Source organism: Diadema setosum, chromosome 9 (genome assembly GCF_964275005.1).
Source record: "Diadema setosum chromosome 9, eeDiaSeto1, whole genome shotgun sequence".
Classification (NCBI taxonomy): Eukaryota; Metazoa; Echinodermata; class Echinoidea; order Diadematoida; family Diadematidae; genus Diadema; species Diadema setosum.
The window spans coordinates 22019-40971 of NC_092693.1; the positions used below are offsets into that span (position 1 = coordinate 22019).

General features: G+C 39.0%; 1 protein-coding gene across 2 annotated transcripts in view; it reads left to right on the forward strand.

Annotated features, from left to right (window-relative positions):
* The window catches only part of LOC140233529 (large neutral amino acids transporter small subunit 1-like), a 57039-nt gene that overhangs the window by 21907 nt on the left and 16179 nt on the right, over positions 1 to 18953 (forward strand). For both annotated transcript variants that reach the window (XM_072313648.1, XM_072313649.1), the window contains exons 2-3: positions 8397 to 8522; positions 14728 to 14827. In XM_072313648.1, the coding sequence (XP_072169749.1) occupies positions 8397 to 8522; positions 14728 to 14827 (226 nt within the window). The remainder of the gene's footprint in view (positions 1 to 8396; positions 8523 to 14727; positions 14828 to 18953) is intronic.

The window sequence follows — 18953 nt, forward strand, 5'->3', positions numbered from 1 at the left end:
CAAATCAGAAACCTTAGAAATGCCAGTATGAGGATCACTGCATGTACAACGGGTCTACACACAATGAATAGTTATGTATGATTCAGTTGATTTTTGTGAACAAAATCAAAGCAATACACTTGTACTTACTGCATAATTTCAAGATACGATTCTTTTTTCATTATATAATGCGCTCATTCAACCGTGAATTGATGCATATTGTGTGCGAAATTTGTAATTAGCTTTCCAAAACATGAATTCTATGTGTTAAGATTGAATTTTCATGTACCTTGGGAGACATCTCAAAACTGCAGTTTTCGCAATTTTTGCCTTGTGGTCACTCAAGCGTGAAATTTTGAGCACAAGTGATTGGTACGATAGGAAGCACAATACATGTTTGTTGCCTGCCTTCTTATGTTGGAAATTCGAAATTTGTTCAGATATCATTGAATCTAAGTTACAAAATTGGGCTTGTGAACTTCAAAAAGCACTTATTTTGCCTGTAGGGATTACTCACTGAATGATGTCCACTCAATTTCACGTGAAAAGTATAGCTGAGAAATACACCGCACGGTTACTTTCCCCTGTATTCAGATTCCCTCAAAGGTTCCCGGTTCAGAAATTGAGATAGGGAGAACCTTATTTTTTGTTTTGTTTTGTGTTTAAATGTAGACCTACTATCATAAGACAATTCATGCATGATCGTGTACACATGTATGACCTTGACATCTTCCCAGTCTTCTGCAAGCGTCTATTCGTTCGCGTCTAACGAAATCAGGATATGTTATTATCAACTGAGTTTATACTGTTCTGCCCGCGTAGCGGAAGCGAGACATAGGCATCACCTTTCCGTCATCGTCGTCGGCGGCGTCATTGCCGGCGCCGTCAACATTTTTATGTACGCTCTCTAACTTTCCGCAGCTTTGAGCTACAGTGTATGCATGACCACAAAACTCACACTACAGGTACTGTACAAAGTCTATAAATGCTGGTCAAGTTCGGGTGTGGGTGTTGTCCAACAAGGTCAAGGGTCAAAAGGTCATTGAACTTGCAATGATAAGCACTGTACTCACAATTTATGTACTCCCAATAACTTATCACAGATTTGACCCATGAACAATATAATACCGCAGGTAGGCCTACATAACCTAAAGATGCCTGTCAAGTTGAATATAGGTGAACTCCGACAGGTTCAATGGTCAAATAGTCGATAAACTTTACCTGGTAAGCACTTTACACGTACTATCGTGGTGCGATACTCTCAATAACCTTCCACAGCTTTTACATTTTATATGGCCACCAAATTCATACCACGGGTACATCACTAGCACATGCGGACGAGATATCACTTGGCGTTTGCCTTGTTTTTGATTTAGTGTGCCTGTTTGTATACGATAGCTGTGGTAGATTATAACATGCACTGCACTTGGTCGAATGCATAACAGCCGCTGTAACTGAGCAAGTTCCATTTAGCACCGTGTTAATGTATAATTCATACGATAGATCTACTTTATCGTTCCTCTATAGGAGGTTATACCCCGGGACTTACATGTACTATATTCCGTGCCTGTCAGTCGTAAGATGAGTTATATTCGGCTACTATACTGTTGTGTCTTTATAACCCGATAGGCCTTCCAAGCATATTTGTATTATAAGGTTACACCATGTCACAGAGCACTGCGCGACGCCCGGAACAATTTATCTGACTTGGCACCTAGGCTTATACCTTATGTATATCCTGCATAGGCTGCATCATATCAAAAAAAAAAGAAGAAAAAAGTGCACATTCCCTCAACTTGTAAGTGCCATGCATGTTAAGGGTAATATTACTCCCCCTGCCTTCTGAAAGAGGCAAGTCATGTGCTCTTTTATTTTTCGAGAAAAGGGGAGATAATTTTTATGTTGGGTTTTCTTTGTATTTTCTTTATGTCGTTCTACACTTGTGACGTCTCAAGCTGTAGTCTTTCCTCCAGCAGTGACTGAGCAGAAATCGTAACTTTTGAATGGATTGTCCGATTTTCCTCAAACTGTCACTGATATGTTCTACTAACATTGCTGCATTCTCTCAATCCACATGTATATGAAAGTGGATTAAAACGTCGCCTGTCACACGAACCGACGAATCACTCGATATGGGGTCAAATTTTCGATTTTGAGACAATGGTGTCCCAAGTCGTGGATCATGCTGAAAATACTATGTGTGTGTTTTATTTAACACAGAGGCTGCGGAACGGGAGCAGGGTTGGGGGGGGGGGGGTCTGGGGCCTGCAGCCTTCTATGGTGTTGGCTTTTAATAAAAACAACAACTAATAAAGATAAGGAAACAAAGAACCGTTCCCTTAGAGAGCAAACACACACACACACACACACACACACACAAATAAACCTCAAGGGCTCCTCTCCGAGATCTTTTCAATCATGAGCCCAAACAAACGAACAAACTTTCCGCTACCCTGTTAGTAGTAAACAGTGCGTCAATGAGAGATCATGTTCAATCATGTGATCTGGATGTATGCCAAGATTTTACCGCAGTGTCAGTGATGCTTTGGAGCAGGGAGGTGAGAGGGAAGCACTCTCACCTCCCTGTTTGGAGGCGAGCCCCCAGTATACAACGAGATTACCGCGGGTACCTGAAATACGCTTTGCAATATGCCCTATGCCTAAAATCGTGTACCTATACATGAATAGCACGTCCATTTTCATTTCATTTCTGCAACCCCCCTTTCTTGTTTACTCTCTGATATAGGAAGTCTGACATTCATTAAGGCGTATAAATGCAAATCATAGACGTATACCCAGTAAGAATGAGCTTGAAAATGCATGATCACCAGGAGGTTTCACAGCATGTACATGTAAATGGTCTCCACAGACTCAATGTGACTTCCAACGACCACGACTTCAAGATAAGGTTTTAGTGTCCAACGCGATCAATCGCGAGACGGTTCTGTTCTCCCCTCCCGCCATATAGCTCTGATGTTATAACCGCAGTCTAGAGCTCAGACAATTCGTGTGACGTGCGCAACAGCATAAACACAGAGCCATGAATGCATTTGCATCATGTCCACATCTTACATAGATACCATGTAAATAGGGCTTACTATGTTAAAAATGTATGCTAACATCCACAATTCGCGCCACACTTGTCATGTAGGCCCTACTCCTTTAAAGGGAAAAGATACCAAGTGGAAAAGTACATCAGGTCGTCTCAAATCATCTCGAAAACCATGCCTATGACTGTAGATTGTAAGATAACTCTCCTGAAAATTTTGACCAGAAAAACTGCTTATTATTAATTCTGGGGAAGAAAAATAATATTATGAGGCCTTCCGATCGGCTACACTGCAAAAAGTCCGGTGTTAGATATGAAACACCGAGCTGGTGTTAAATTTTCGGTGCTCATTTTCGGTGTTAAATTAACACCTGATGTCACTTCAATGTATGAAAATTTTTTTTTGACTAGTTACTTGGTTACTGTTTTTCTTGTTGATTTTGAACTTCAACAAAACGATCAAGAACTTTCCGATAAAGTACTTGATTTTGGAAAAAAAGGTGTGAAAACATTTACACCACAGTAACACTAGTTGGTGTGGTCCCTTATTGAAGCTGGGCGGGTGTTATACCATTGAAATTAACACCAGCAATATCAACTCAACATCATGTGGTGTCAATGTTGAATTAACACCAACGCAGTGTCAGAATATCACCAGCTACAGTGTCAAATTAACACCACGAAGTGCCAGGTGAACACTTTTCAACACCATTACAAAATACTTTCAACACCTCTCGGTGTGGTCCCCTATTGACACTTGATCGGTGTTAGACCATTCGTATACATTTAGTTATTATCGAGTGCTCATCATCTGCTGAAAAGCAATGTTATACGCGATAGTCCGTATGCATTAATTCGTTTAAATTCTGCTTTCATGCGTAGTTTAAAAACACATGTAAAACATTAAATATACATAATCTTTATGTACATGTATATACAATATATAATATATCTATGTGTGTGTGTGTGTGTGTGTGTGTACGTTATTCCGAAGGTTGGTTCTTCTGAAGATTTTTTCATCCGAAAATGAAATAAGTTTGTTGTTGCGAAAGTTCGTCAACCCGAAAATATAAAAGGTCCATTACTCAGAGGGTTTAGTAATTCCTTGGGTACAGTAGTTAGTATACCCACACTTTTTTCACTTCTGATAAACGAATCTTATTCTATTGTAGCGTTTGTTTCATTTCATTTCTTGTCTTTTCTTCTTTATTGGCCTCATAAAAAGGTACAATGTACAAGCTATAACCATTCAAAAGCCAAATTACACAAAGAAAAAACAAATCAAAATGATAATCACGCAAACCATGTAGCAGCACATGTGCAGAATCAGTATAAACACACACACTCACACAAAGTTATACAAGGTGTGTGTGTATATATATATATATATATATATATATATATATATATATGTATATATATAATTTATATACAAGGGCACTGGAAGCGGGGTGGGGAGCAGGGGTGGCACTTGCCCCTCCCCCCCCCCCCCCCAATTTTATTGGGGGGGGGGCAAATCGAGTTTTTGCCCCCAGTGCCCCCTGTATAAGAAATAATCAATTATTTAAAGACCAAAATGAACAATAAAGGCACTTTTCTTGTCTAAAAGTTGTCAATTTCATAACTGAAAATGTTCGCCCCTAACGGGGCGAAAATCATAATTCATTATCTATACACTAATATTTACTTATGAGTAAATTTAGTGTATAGGTGGTTGCCTCGCGTCCTCGAGTGTGCCCCCCTGAAACATACCTTTAAGTAAACCTTACATTTCCCCTTTCTTCTATGCTTTTTAGCAATATAAGAATATTTTTATTGCTCGAACAATGCGATCACGTTTAAGCTTTTAATTAATACATTTCAGACGAATGGCAAAGCGAAAGTGGCTCGCTCGCTCTGCTCGTATAGTAAAATGAACAGTTTTCATAAGTTATGAATTCGCAGTGATGTTTATTTTACTACGTTTAATTTCCTAGAAATTTGAATCAAAATGTTCTGTAAACTCGACTTTCACACTCTGTTTTTACAAAAAGTCCCTACCTGTGATCCCCCCCCCCCCACCGCTCGGTCGCTTCGCTCCCTCGCCGAAGATCTTACACAGGGATGCCAAGTTCAATTTTTTTTTTATGAGTGAGATTTTCATGACTCGGCATCTCGGCAAGCGAATGTGCACGCAAGCGAGGGTGTGGGAGGGGTCCCCCCCCCCCCACACACACACACACCACCGTGGCCTCCCACGGTAGGGACCTTTTTCAATTTTTAGCTCTTATTGGTGCGATCAGGTGCATACTTAAGTGACTATTTTTTACTTATTTTGAAAGACAAAAGGAAAATATACCTTCAATTGTAACTATTACTTTAATCCTTTGAGCTATGCTCCTTATTATGGGCCTAAATTGTAGACTTTGCCCGATGCGTGAGAAAAATGGGTGTCGTGCGTGAGATCGTGAGACGACCCCTAAATGCTTGAGTCTCACTCAGAATGCGTGAGACTTGGTAGCTCTGTCTTACACCGTCACATATAAATGTACCCCCATATATCATAATCATAGTTCTTCGCACTATTTTCTTTTCACTGTTTAATTTCCTAAAAATTTGCTTTTAAATGCTCTATAAACGCGACTTTTATACTCTGTTTTTACACAAAGTCCCTATACTGTGGGAGGGGGTATCCCACACCCTCGCCGAGGATCTCACACCGCCCGTATGATATATCATAGTCCTTCGCACTAATTTTTTCACTATGTTTAAATTCCTAGGAATTTGCTTTTAAATGCTCTATAAACACGACTTTTGTACTCTGTTTTTACAAAGAGTCCCTACCGTGAGAGGGGGTATCCCCCCTCCCACACACTCCCCATGCTCTGTCGCTTCGCTCCCTCGCCGAAGAACTTACACCGTCACATATAAATGCACCCCCGTATATTATAATCATAATCCTTCGTTCTCAAATTTTCTACTATGTGTAATATCCTAGAAATTTGGTTTTAAATGCTCTATAAACGCGACTTTTGTACTCTGTTTATACAAAAAGTCCTTACCGTGGGAGAGGGGTATCCCCCTTCCCACACCCTCCCCCTGCTCGGTCGCTTCACTCCCTCGCCGACGATCTTATACCGTCACATAAATGTACCCCCGTATATTATAATCATAATCCTTCGCGCTAAAATTTTCCTCTGTGTGTAATTTCCTAGAAATTTGCTTTTAAATGCTCTATAAACGCGACTTTTGTATTGTTTTTACACGAAAAAAACATGTGCCCCCCCCCCCCCCCATTTGCTGGTTTAAAAAAATATATATGAAAATGGTAATTCAAGGGTTATTAAACTGCTTTTGAAATCAACATGAAAGGTTGATCAAGAAATTAGATATTTTTCTAAGTTTTTTTTTGTTTTTTTTTTGTTTTTTTTTTAACCATAATGATTATAGAGGTATAGTGTGAAACATTGTTCAAAAAGCCCGGCGCCGACAAAAGATTGTGATTCAGCGTGATTCCTGGTTGGTATTCTGAATATAAGCACGATGTGCGCAGTGCACTCAGAACATCCGAACGGCAGAGAGAGTCGCTGCAATGTTGCGCAATGTGATGTAGCATGTACCTTACGCTTCGTTACTAGTATGTCAAAGCTATCATTGATTTTGCAGTATTGCTTTACATATCAATATACTAGTCTGGTCATACCTGCCCCAATCATGAACATGAACCGACACCCTTGACTACCAGTGGCGGATCCAGGGGGGGGGGGGGGGCCTCCCCCCCCCCCCCCACCTTTTAATTTCCAAAGCGAAAAAAATATATCTACAAACGGCAGTTTTTTGACTGTATAATGTCAAAATTTCTGCTTGGTCGCATTTAATTGTTATGCAATTCTCTTGATATTGCTGCCAGTAATTTGTCGTTTCAAACCGTCATTCCATAATCAATGTACAGAAAACTGTTAACATGTAACAAACATTGCGCCGACAAGAAAGATAGGAGTTTTGCACCTGGAACTTATATTTTTCGGGAAGATTGGTAAAAATGATAACATATCTATTCAAGACACTTGAAAAGAGCATGTTTCTTCAGGCGATGGCTCGCTTTCGTTCGCTCGCACACAAATAAGTGAAGTAAATGATGATTCTGGATATATGGAATGACTTTAGAGGATATTGTTATAAGGTATTCGCAATAAATTATCAACAATGCCAGCAGTTATAGCCTGCAAGAAGAGATTGGAGCTACACGTCCTGGGTTATCAGAAAGATAACTTTCTCTTACATTACAGTATAAATATGTGTATTCTAGAGCGCTCGCTAATACGCTCGCTCGCACATATCTAATTTCGTTGTGAAGAACGTGATCATAATTTATAATTGATGCAATATTGGGAATATCTAGGTACATTTTATCATCATCATCATCATAATCATCAATCAAGCAATCAGTCATTTATTTAATGAGCGCAGAAACTATGGTTATATAATTCTACTGCATTCATATTTCACATTCCTCGAGTAAAACAATATTTCCATTCCATTTTCCAGAATTATTCAGAGTTACAAAATGATTAAAAAATCTACCAAAAGTATGCATGAAATCGCACGATGACTAACATAAATACAAAAAAAAATACCCCCCCCCCTCGCTCGCTACGCTCCTTCGCTTTGCGCCCCCTTTACGGAATTCCTGGATCCGCCCCTGACTATACGTACAGTAAAAGGAAGAGTCCTATTCGTGGCAATGTTGCTCAATGACTGCGCTGTAGAATGTATCACATTCCGTTATGTATTGTAGTCCCCATTCAGTTTGCAGACTGACAGCGCACGCACACACGCGCGCACACAAACATACACACCTACTTTTCCACGAGGTGCCCCCCCCCCCCCCCCATGTCTTGACCCACGGCATGCCACGTGTACTCAATTAACTTTCCACAGATTTGCACTATGACCGCCAAACTCACACCATGGGTACATAACCTAAAGATATCAGTCCTGTTCAAATATGAGTTAAGTCCGACAAGTTCAAAGGTCGAATGTCAGTGAACTTTCCCTGATTTAAGTGCCGTATATTTTGCATTACATGCTTTATTTCAAAATGTCTATCTCACTCCTTGGGATATTGGGTGTTTGATTTGGTTTGGGTTGGTTTGATGAAGTGTTTTATTTTTGCAATTTTCATTCAAGCAAAATCATGTTGTGTCTGTTTAATACATGAGAGGCTTGTTTTATTCCTTGTATCCAAATGCTCTTGTTTATTTATTATGGTATATGAAGCACAGCCTACATCCTGTAGCCCTCTTTAAGTTTTTGTTTCTGAAGTAGGACTGCAATAATTAAAAAAAAAAAAAAAAAAAAATGTATTCTTTCTATTCCTACTCTACAGCCGTGCTAACCTTTGTCAACAGCTACAGTGTCAAGTGGGCTACCAGGGTGCAGGACTTTTTCACAGCAGCAAAGGTTTTTGCACTCATCATCATCGTCATTACAGGCTTGGTGCAGATCTTCAAGGGTAGGTTTCACACGGGTCATTAAAGGGAAGGTAAACCCAAAAAGCAATGTGGATTGAGTGAAAGCAGCAACATTAGTAGAACACATCAGTGAAAGTTTGAGGAAAATCGGACAATCGATGCAAAAGTTATGAATTTTTAAAGTTTTGGTGTTGAAACCGCTGGATGAGGAGACTACTAGAGGATATGACGTATGAGTGGACAACAATACAAAGAAAATATAAAGGAAATTCAACAAAAATTCACTTTTCTAGAATTATGAAAGAGCAATGGACCAACCTCTTTCAGAAAGCAGGGGGAATAATTGCTACCTCTAACATACGTCAATATCAAGTTGATGGAATTTGTAATTTTCATAAAAAATGGATTTTTGTACAATTTTCTTTATATTTTCTTGGTATTGTTGTCCACTCATACGTCATAACCTCTAGTAGTCTCCTCGTCCAGCGGTTCCAACACCAAAACTTTAAAAATTCATAACTTTTGCATCGATTGTCCGATTTTCTTCAAACTTTCACTGATGTGTTCTACTAATGTTGCTGCTTTCACTCAATCCACATTGCTCTTGGGGTTTATCTTCCCTTTAAGGTTGTAAACCTTTCCTTCATTATGTATGTAGTAGTAGGTTTCACTAGAGCAACTGAGACTGTGGCCTTTACATATCGCAAGGAATAGGTGTCAATAGGTGTCACAAGGGTTTCCGACTAATGAGATTGTGCATCAAGGCAAGAGCATTCCTTCCCAAGATACACTGTGTACAGGGGTTAGTTTTGATAATGTTACTGAGGTTGTGGGTCAAGGCAGGACCCTTCATACCCAAGTAAAGAAAGATGGGATGGTTTCACTAGAGGATAAAAGATGTTTAATATGAATCAAGACAAGATCCTTCCTCCCCAAGAATCAGGGTTGTTGAGTGTGTGGATCATGTCAAGCTCAACCCTCCTCAAGATACAAGGGTTTCTAGGGTTACTCTAAGGTTGTGGATCAAGACAGATTCCCCTTCTTTTTCAAATATAACTGTATCTCAGGAAGGGTCTTGCCTTTACCCACATCATCAGCAGCTCTTGTGAAACCAACCCCTCTATCTTGGGAAGGCTCTTGACTAGATCAACAACCTTGGCAACCCTGTAACCCCTGTATCCTGGGAAGGAAGGGTCTGGCCTTGATTCATAACATCAGCACCTAAAGGCAAGACCCTTCCTTCCCAAGAAACACTTGGGTTGCTGAGGTTGTGGATCTAGTCAAAAGCCTTCCCAAGATAAAGGGTCGGTTTTACAAGGGTTTCTGAGGGTATGGATCAAGGCAGGCCCTTCCGTCCCAAGATGCAGGGGTTAGTTTTACTAGGGTTGCTGAGGTTGTGGGTAATGACAAGAACCTTCCCGAGATACATGGATTAGTTTCAATAGGATCACAGGGGTTTGGATCAAGCCAAAATTCTTCTTTCCCAAGATACAGGGGTTGATTTCAGTAGTTTTACTGAGGTTTTAGGCCAAGGCAAGGTACTTCATTCCCAAGATAAGAGGAGTAGGTCTCACTGAGGTTACTTATGCTTTGGAATAAATAATATATGGGGCTATTGTGAAAAAAAAAAAAAGGTAGACATGAAAGGGTTACTTAAAGTTTATGTTTGTTGGGGTCAATTAAACTCTCTAGTATGTGTAGAAATGCTTAAGACTAAAAGGCTTACATACATCAATTGCATACATGTGCACAATAGCATACTGACAGATATTTTTAAAATGCAGACACAGTAATAGCTGTGGAGTACATGCTGGTAGGAGGCAGACTGAATTTTAGGGATTAGTTGGCTCACCATGCTGGTAGGCTACATCATACATCGTGCAGCAATAGATCTGAATCCTAATTCATGACATGGAAAATGATATTCCTTCATACAGATGGTAACGGCCTAAATTTCTTCTTCCAGTGGTGAACTTTGAAAAGACTTTCGATTATGTACATTTAATACTTGAGAACTGTGTAAGATGATCAGCAAAAATAACTTTGGTAAGATCATAGATTTGGATATCAACAACAATAAGATTAAAAGCAGTGACAACAATAAAGAGGGAGATATTGGAGAAAGAAGTTGAAGAAGGGGCAGAACCTGATGAAGCTAATTAGGAAACTGCTCCACATAAAAGGCAGATTTTAGGCTGCTGGCAGAGGGAGATGGCAGTGCGGCTGGTGATAACAGAGAAACAGAAAATGTGGATTTTCAAGTGCTAAATTTGGCAAAGCTAGGTTTTTAGTTCACCTGAGCCGAGGGCTCGTCTATCGTGCGTCGTCTGCCGTCCGTCATCCGTCGTGTCGTGCATAAACTTTTGTCATTTTTACCTTCTTGATAACCCCTAGATGGATTTTTACCAAACTTGGCAAGTAGCATCCCTAGGGGGATAGGATCTCAATTTGTTGAAATGGACCCCATGGGGCCCAATTCCCCCCCCCCCCCCCCAAAAAAAAAAAATAAATAAATAAATAAAAAAAAAAATAAAAAATAAGAATCTTTAGAAATCTTCTCTAGAGCAAGAAGTCATTGAGCTAATATTAATTAATGAGTACAGGTAAGTATATTGATGACCGTAGTTACAAGTTTGTTCATGGCAGATCCAGGGGTGCCCCCCCCCCCCCCCCTTGGAACCGGGAAGGGGGGAGGTCCAAAAATGGGCCTTAATTGTACATTATCATCTTCCTTCCCGAGCTTGCATGGTCAAATTTTCGCCAAACTGGACAGATATTGTTACTTGGGCGATAAAATATATATTTGAACAAATGGGCACGAGTGGGAGAGACCAACAAAGATTAGTGACTACGTGAAAGGTGAACTTGCGATAGTCAAGTGAGTGAGACCCAGGTCTCTTATTCTTATTGTTGTTGAAATGAGCATAGGAATATCAGTAATTATGTCACATAAAAACATGAAAATTGGCCTTGAAAGCAACTGCCCTGTTGGCATAATTGTGACATGACTTAACTACAGTTAGCATTAGACATGATGAAAGATAAACTTGAATATGATTTGTTTACTAGTATGTGGATTTTCTTCCTGACTTGGAGGATGAGCATGAGTACAATGTTTTGATACAGCTGCCACTGTTTAATCAGGACTCAGATAACTGACAATATCATGGCAATACTTCTAAAGCGCGGTACTTTCTGCTCAAACAGGATCTAAACCAAGGCTAGTTGGACACATTTTTTGTTTGCTCTTAGTATTAAAAAAAAAAAAAGAGGCTTGTGCCGAAAGGGTGGGTTGGGTGGTGGCGCGTCGCGTTAATGGGAACACCACCCTTCGTCCAAAGCCCCCCCGGTTTTGCCGAAAGGGTGCGTTGGGAGCGTTGGGTCGCGTCGGGTCGCGTCGGGTCGCGTCGGGTCGCGTCGGGTCGCGTCGCGTTGACTGGAACCCCACCCTTCGTCCCAAGCCCCCCCCCCCCCCCGGTTTTGCCGAAAGGGTGCGTTGGTACTTTTTCTCATGTAATATTAAAAGACGAGTTTTGAATTTATATTTAACCTTCAAACAACCATTTCAAAGATGCTATCGTCCGGATCGGTTTACACTCTATTACCACTTGGTCTACAGCCAGTTGGTCTAATAACCAGTTGGTCTAGTCATCATTTCGTCCAATTACTGTTTGGTCTAATTGTTATTTGCTTTAATTACTATTTGGTCTACAGTCAATTCGTCTAATAATAGCCATTTGGTCTATTTTTGGTCTAACACCAAATTATATCATCAAAGACGAAGGGTGGGGTTCCAGTCAACGCGACGCGACCCAACGCTCCCAACGGCGGGGGGGGGGGGGGGGGGGGGGGAGGCTTTGGACGAAGGGTGGTGTTCCCATTAACGCGACGCGCCACCACCCAACCCACCCTTTCGGCACAAGCCAAAAAAAGAGCAGTTTGTTAAAATATCACCGTACGGAAGAAAGAACATGAAGTCGATGTATTACAATACATAACCACAAGTATTAAAGTTATCTTTGGTCAAAAAATATTTTTTGATATGTGAAAGAGATGTATTTTAGTAATCTGTTGCACCAACAATCAGAAAAAAATGTTACATATAAATGAAGAAAAAGACCAATTTTGATATAGAAAATAAGAACTAAATCGGTGAGTCTGAAAGGAAAGACTATCAACTTTCTTTTGTTCTCAGGAACCAGCAAGGGATTAAGGAACCAGCAAGAGATTAGGCAGCCTGGGAACAATAGCAAAGTTATAGTCTTCATTTCAGACCCATTGGCTTTAGTGATATGTTAAACTTTAAATGTATTTTTCTTTGCTAATATTGAACATTTTTTTTTCTTATTCTTGGTGTAATAGGTTACTGAAATGTAGCTCTTACACATATCAAAAAATATTTTTTGGCCAAAGATACACCTTAAGAAAACAATTACACTCTGACCTCTGTTATGCAGCCATGTCTGGACCAGCGCCCGGCTGGATATAGGAGAAACAATGCTTAATGTGCATGTGCAAATGTACATGTACATGTACATGTACATGTACATGTAGCCGTTGACCCAGTGGTAGCTACAAGTAAATAGGTATAGCATATGTCACAACAGTGGCATAATACGTGCTAGCCTGCGTCAAATTATAGTCAATCTTTCACAGGAATTGAGAGATTTTAGCATAGAATTCATAACAGGATTCTGTTGACAGTATTATAGGTAAATTGTGTGACTTTCACAAGAGTTAAAAGTGAGTTTGAATTTTTTTTTCCATCTTCACTGCCTGAATATGTCGCGATGGTAGAGAAGTTTGGATAAGAAATGGCCGGGTAATTGAGTTGGACGGTACCGGTACTAGTTGTAGGAACGTTTATTATAGAGGAGTATGATACAGCCATCGGGGATCAATTGCAAGACAATGCATAATATAGTGACATAGTCCCTGGGCATGCTGAGCCCAGGTTAGCCTCGAATTTGGCCTGCTGCATAATGTTTTGAGGAAATCCTTTTCATTGGGTGATATTTGTGCACAAGTATGCTCAAGGTTAAAGGTTAAATATTTGGCAAAGACAGACAAACGAACAAACATGAATGCTTTTTTAACCATTTATAATTACGGTATTTCGTAGGAAGGGTAATAATGTAAAGATATTCAGTTACATGAAATTAATGGATGAGTCAAAGTTGGAGGGTTGGTCATTAGACCCTTCATTGTCAGTCAATTGCAGTTTGGAAAGTCTAGTGGGATTGTAATAATTGTAAATTTTATGCAATGTATTTTAGTTCCATGTAAACTTGAGTAAAATAGGATAACTCTCAAATAGCAGAAATTCTCCTCATGCAAAAGAGTAAGCCAGTTCAGGAGGTTCATTTGCACGCATGAGCAGAAGAAGGTTACTGTATTTGTACCAACAGGACATGTTGGTTTTCAAATTCACTGAGATACATTGTAAGCATCTTTGACCTGTGCTTGCCAGCTTATCCACCTAACAGCAAAGGGTGGTGCATACACATAGTATTTGGTGACATCATAGAAAAGATTGTTAATACATTGAATGCAAAATAATGAAATGGATGCTATTCCATCCTGGTCACCTGGTCTATGCAAGTTCATCCTTTCTTTGAACATGACTGTTGAATTCCATAATTTGTTATGTCGGGCAAACCTATGCATTTTGTAACCAACTAAGAAAAATGAAAGGTCATTAAATTTTGTACCCATGTGCACATGAGCTAACTACAAACTGGTTTATTGAAGATCAACCCTCAAAGTCAGATGTCATGATCAATGAACTTTCTCTGCAGGTATATAGGAGCCATATCTATTATGTTTTGAGAAATGTAATGATTACATAAGAAGACACATGCATCCCTTTTTGACTGCACATGTTTTGTTTTGTTTTTTCCTCTACCTATAGGCCTGAATTCATGAAGGTGGTACAATTGAAACCATGGTTTAAACCGTGGACAATTTGCATGGAGCACTAAGGGTCGCATGTCCTATTTCATTACGAAATCAGTGTTTTGACAAAGAAATGATCATTTCATAACGAAATAACATTTTGTCGACGAAATGATCATTTCGTTACCAAAGTAAACATTTTAGTCAACGAAATGACGGATTTCGTTATGAAATAGGCCATGCGACACTTGGCGCTCCATACAAATTGTCCATGGTTTAAACCATGGTTTCAATTGTACCACCTCCGTGAATTTGGGCCATAGAGTTTAGTCTTGTCATTCTTTCTTGCAGGGGATGTGCAGAATTTGCAGAATGCATTTGAAGGTTCTTCATACGATGTTGGAAAATTGGCCTTGGCCCTGTATGCTGGCCTCTTTGCCTATGGAGGATGGTGAGTATAACATCTTTGGAACTGATGAAAAAAGGAAAAAAGAAGTGATCTCACCCATGACCTATACCCTGTCTTAGGGCAAGTCCAAGAAAAGGTCCCCTCAGAAGGCAAAATTTCATCTTTGCTCAATATTGACATGTTTGGTATCATTTTGAAGCTTATGAGTTGAAGTTTTGATTTCCATGGAGGAAAAAATGATATTATGTAAATTTATGCAAATTTCAAGGGCTTAATTTGCATAAATGTGAAATACAGCATTCCGTATGGGACATTTATAGAAATTTATATTCATTCAAAGGAAAGCAAATGATACTTGATTAATATGTGGACATAAGAAGTTCATCAAATAGGTTAACTTGGTTCGAAAAAAATGGTAAAAGAAATATTTTTTATCAAGTAATTAAATAATGTTACGTATGGGGACAAATGCGTTACGTATGGGACATCCTCAGACATATTGCATGTGAATGCATGTAGCTAGCTGGGAGGGTCTCTCAGTACACAAATGGTCAATCATCCTGAAGAAAGCATCCCAACTTTGCCGCTACTTTTGAGTTATAGACACCTGAAACAATACATGTACTTGACTGAACAATTTTCAGAAAGGGGGAGGGGGAGATGGCAAAATACACAATGAAAATCAGCATTTAAGGGAGGGTATAGTTTTTGTAGAAATGGGGATTCAGTTTTCAACATTTTACAAGATGATTGGAAACCAACTATATGAATTATTAAAGAGCATACAATTCTAAGACTAGAGGAATTCAAAGTTTATTTGATGTAGATCCAATTTGAAATGGCTGAGATATCAAAAAAAAACAAAACAAATAAAAAGTAGAATGAAGTGGTCCTAATAAAAAATGTGACCCACCTTTTGTTTAATAGGACACCACGTTTCTGAATATCTCAGCCATTTCAAAATGGATTTTTGTCATGTTAACTTTGAATTCCTCTTAGAATTGTATGCTATTTAAATATTTCACAAAAGAAGTGCTAATTATCTTGTAGAAGTTGAAATCAGAATTCCCATCTGAACCAGAACTGTACACTCCCTTTAAGTAGAGACCTCCGATTTAAAGGGTACTGAAACCAAATACACAAGCAGATTGAAAAATTGCAGTTCAAGTACAAGTATATTGGGTACTGTTCACCACACAATGTAAAGCTCTAGCTACATTGTAGCTGCATTGTATAACACATGTATGTGATGATAATGAAGATGTTACTTCAAATTAGTGTTTTTTGTATCATTTTTTTTTTCATTGCAAGTGATAAACAAATTGTCCTTACTTAAGTTTTCAGTAGTAGTCATGACAAAAATCATGGGTATACATACTGAGGTGTGACTCGAATTAATGACCTGATTGCTAGACAGACATTATATCTACTCAATTACTGGGGTTCCATGCAGCAAGTATTGCATATTTATTAAGATATATTAAGATATATTTCTTGTGTCAAGTTGTTTTTTATTGAAACTGAATGGCAAACTGTCCTTCATCAATGGAAGTAAACCCCTTTCTATTCAATTTTTTATTAGTAACTATCCGGATAAAAATACAGGGCATACATACATTGTACATGGTACTCGGCTCAGGTTGGTCATAAAAATATAGAATATGATTTAAGATTTGATGGTAAATATTTGGGGAATATTGTTCCCTTGACAACCTGGATCAGTATTTGAGTAATTTCAACTGATTCTACCTCAATAATTATGGGTATTTTGCAAAATTATTTTGCAAAATACCCATAAACGTGGTTCTCCACACACTAAATGAATGGGGGACAAAGGGCATGCATACTCAGGTTGGTCATAAAAATATAAAAATATGATTGAATATGATTACAATGGTAAATATTTGGAGAATGTTGTTTCCTTGACAATCTAGATCAGTATTTGAGTTGTTTCAACTGATTTTACTTCAATAATTATGCAAAATACCCAATAAACATGGTTTTCCACACACTAAACGAATGGGGGACAAAGTGTCCCATACGTAACTGTCCCATACGTAACACGTCATGTCTGTCTTTAATTAGAACCTGTAATTAGAGCTTTTTGCCTCATGACATGAAACTTACCTCTGATAATCTTGAGTGTTGTGACTTTCATCACAGTGAGTTACAAGTTGTAGAATGAAATACTTGCGAGAGTTTTGAGGTTGAAAAAAATGTTCAAAAAAACAAAATTTTTTGGTCCCATACGTAACAGCACATATTTTCTCTTCTAGAATATAATTGTGAAGGTCATTTTTCTCCATTTTTTACACGATTATACTTCTCCTAGATATCAATCACCATGATAAAGTTCAATATGATCAAAGGCCATTAACACTATTTTTCAGGTCATAAAAGTCTCTGAATGTCCCATACGTAATGCGCACATTATCTTGGACTTGCCCCTTAACAAACTCTACTCACCCATTCTCTGAACATTCTCCGGAGATGAAACACAGGGTGAACTTACCTGGCTTTCACACCTGCCTATTCACCATGAGTGCTTAATTTGAAACACGATTGTAATGATTCATCACTAGCATTGTGTTTCGAGTTAAGCATTCTTGCCGTGTGAATACAAATTGGAATCGTGGAGGTTGATTTGAATCGTAATTCCATTCATATTTCAAATTGGTCCAGAGGTGTTTTCCAATCACATTTCACCAGAATTGAGCAGCAAAACGACTATGTGAACATAATTGAACTCCAATCATGTTTTTGTTTTTGGTTTGTTTGTTTGTTTTGGGGGGGTTTTTTGGGGGGGGAGGGGGCAGAGATAACGGTGACCTTCCAACCACTTCCACAGAAAGACTGCACTCCTCAAATGCTAACACTGCAGTCAAAGTCAAAGTGCGCTGCTTCATTTCAAAACGGCAGAATCCCTGAAGCCTTCCTCAGTCGTGTGAACGAACGATGACTCAAATCATTTTTACAATTGTGTTTGTTATTCAGCATTCAAATTAAGCACTCTTGGTACATGTAAAAGCATGAAATGAGTGCACCATCTTAACCTTAACTAGGCTATGTAGATAGATGATTGAGTGGTGTGGGCCTCTTCCAGATCTTGGCCTTTGACCGCACGATTGCGCCATAAATCTGCACACACATTTCCTGCAACGTAATCTACAAAATTGTAGAGTTGAACATACATTGTAGATTATCAGTTACATTCAAACATACCTTAGCAACCACCTGTCTATAGCGGTCACTGAAAGATTCCCTGAGAAAAACCCCTGTGAAAGACCCTGTGTATAGCGGTCACCTGTCTAATGCAGCCAGCAGCCACAAATTTTCTTTCCCGCGGTGGATTTTAATCTGTCTATGGTGGCCACAGACCCGATGGAGCCGTAGCCAAGCCAATAATTCAGCATGTTTTTCTATTTGTAGCCGTGCCACTCATTCATGGGCAACGTTCAGTGATTGCCACCACTGCATTCATCACTCATTCAGTCATAATACGCTGAACTCCTGGATACTATTAACTATTAAACTTGCTGTGATCATATATTTCCCCTGAAATCGACATTTGAATGGGATTTATGAGAAATTTAATCAATTTAATCAGTATAATTTGCTTATAATGACTTGACACTTTAAACTTTTTCTTGCTCTCTCTTGTCAATGTCCAACAGAACAAATAGGCACCACACATGCATTTCTTCTTTCCCCCTCATGTTCCCATGCTCTCTTTGTAAATACCCGCCCCCAACTCCTATCAAGTATCATTTAAACTATTTGCAAGCATATAGATTGTGTTCACGGGGGTTGCAACGATTTTCAAGCTTTAAGCTTATGCTGCAATTCCTTTGCGTGTTCGTTACCTTGAATAATGTAGCTCTCTTAGTGGAGTTGTATACTATCCTGTAACTACTTCTCATCAATGTATACTTATTGTATATATTCTGTCTTGGCTATATGAGATGTACTTGCATACATTTGTATGCATTCCTATTTTGTGAACACGCATGAAATCTTGAATAAATAAATAAAATGTTAAGTTTTCTTCACGACTGTAGGCCTACACATGCTACTGTGCAACCAGTGATTAACACCTGCATTGTTCAATGCATGAAACACATGTGTGCATACATATACACATGCATGTACATGTAAGTACTTACAGATG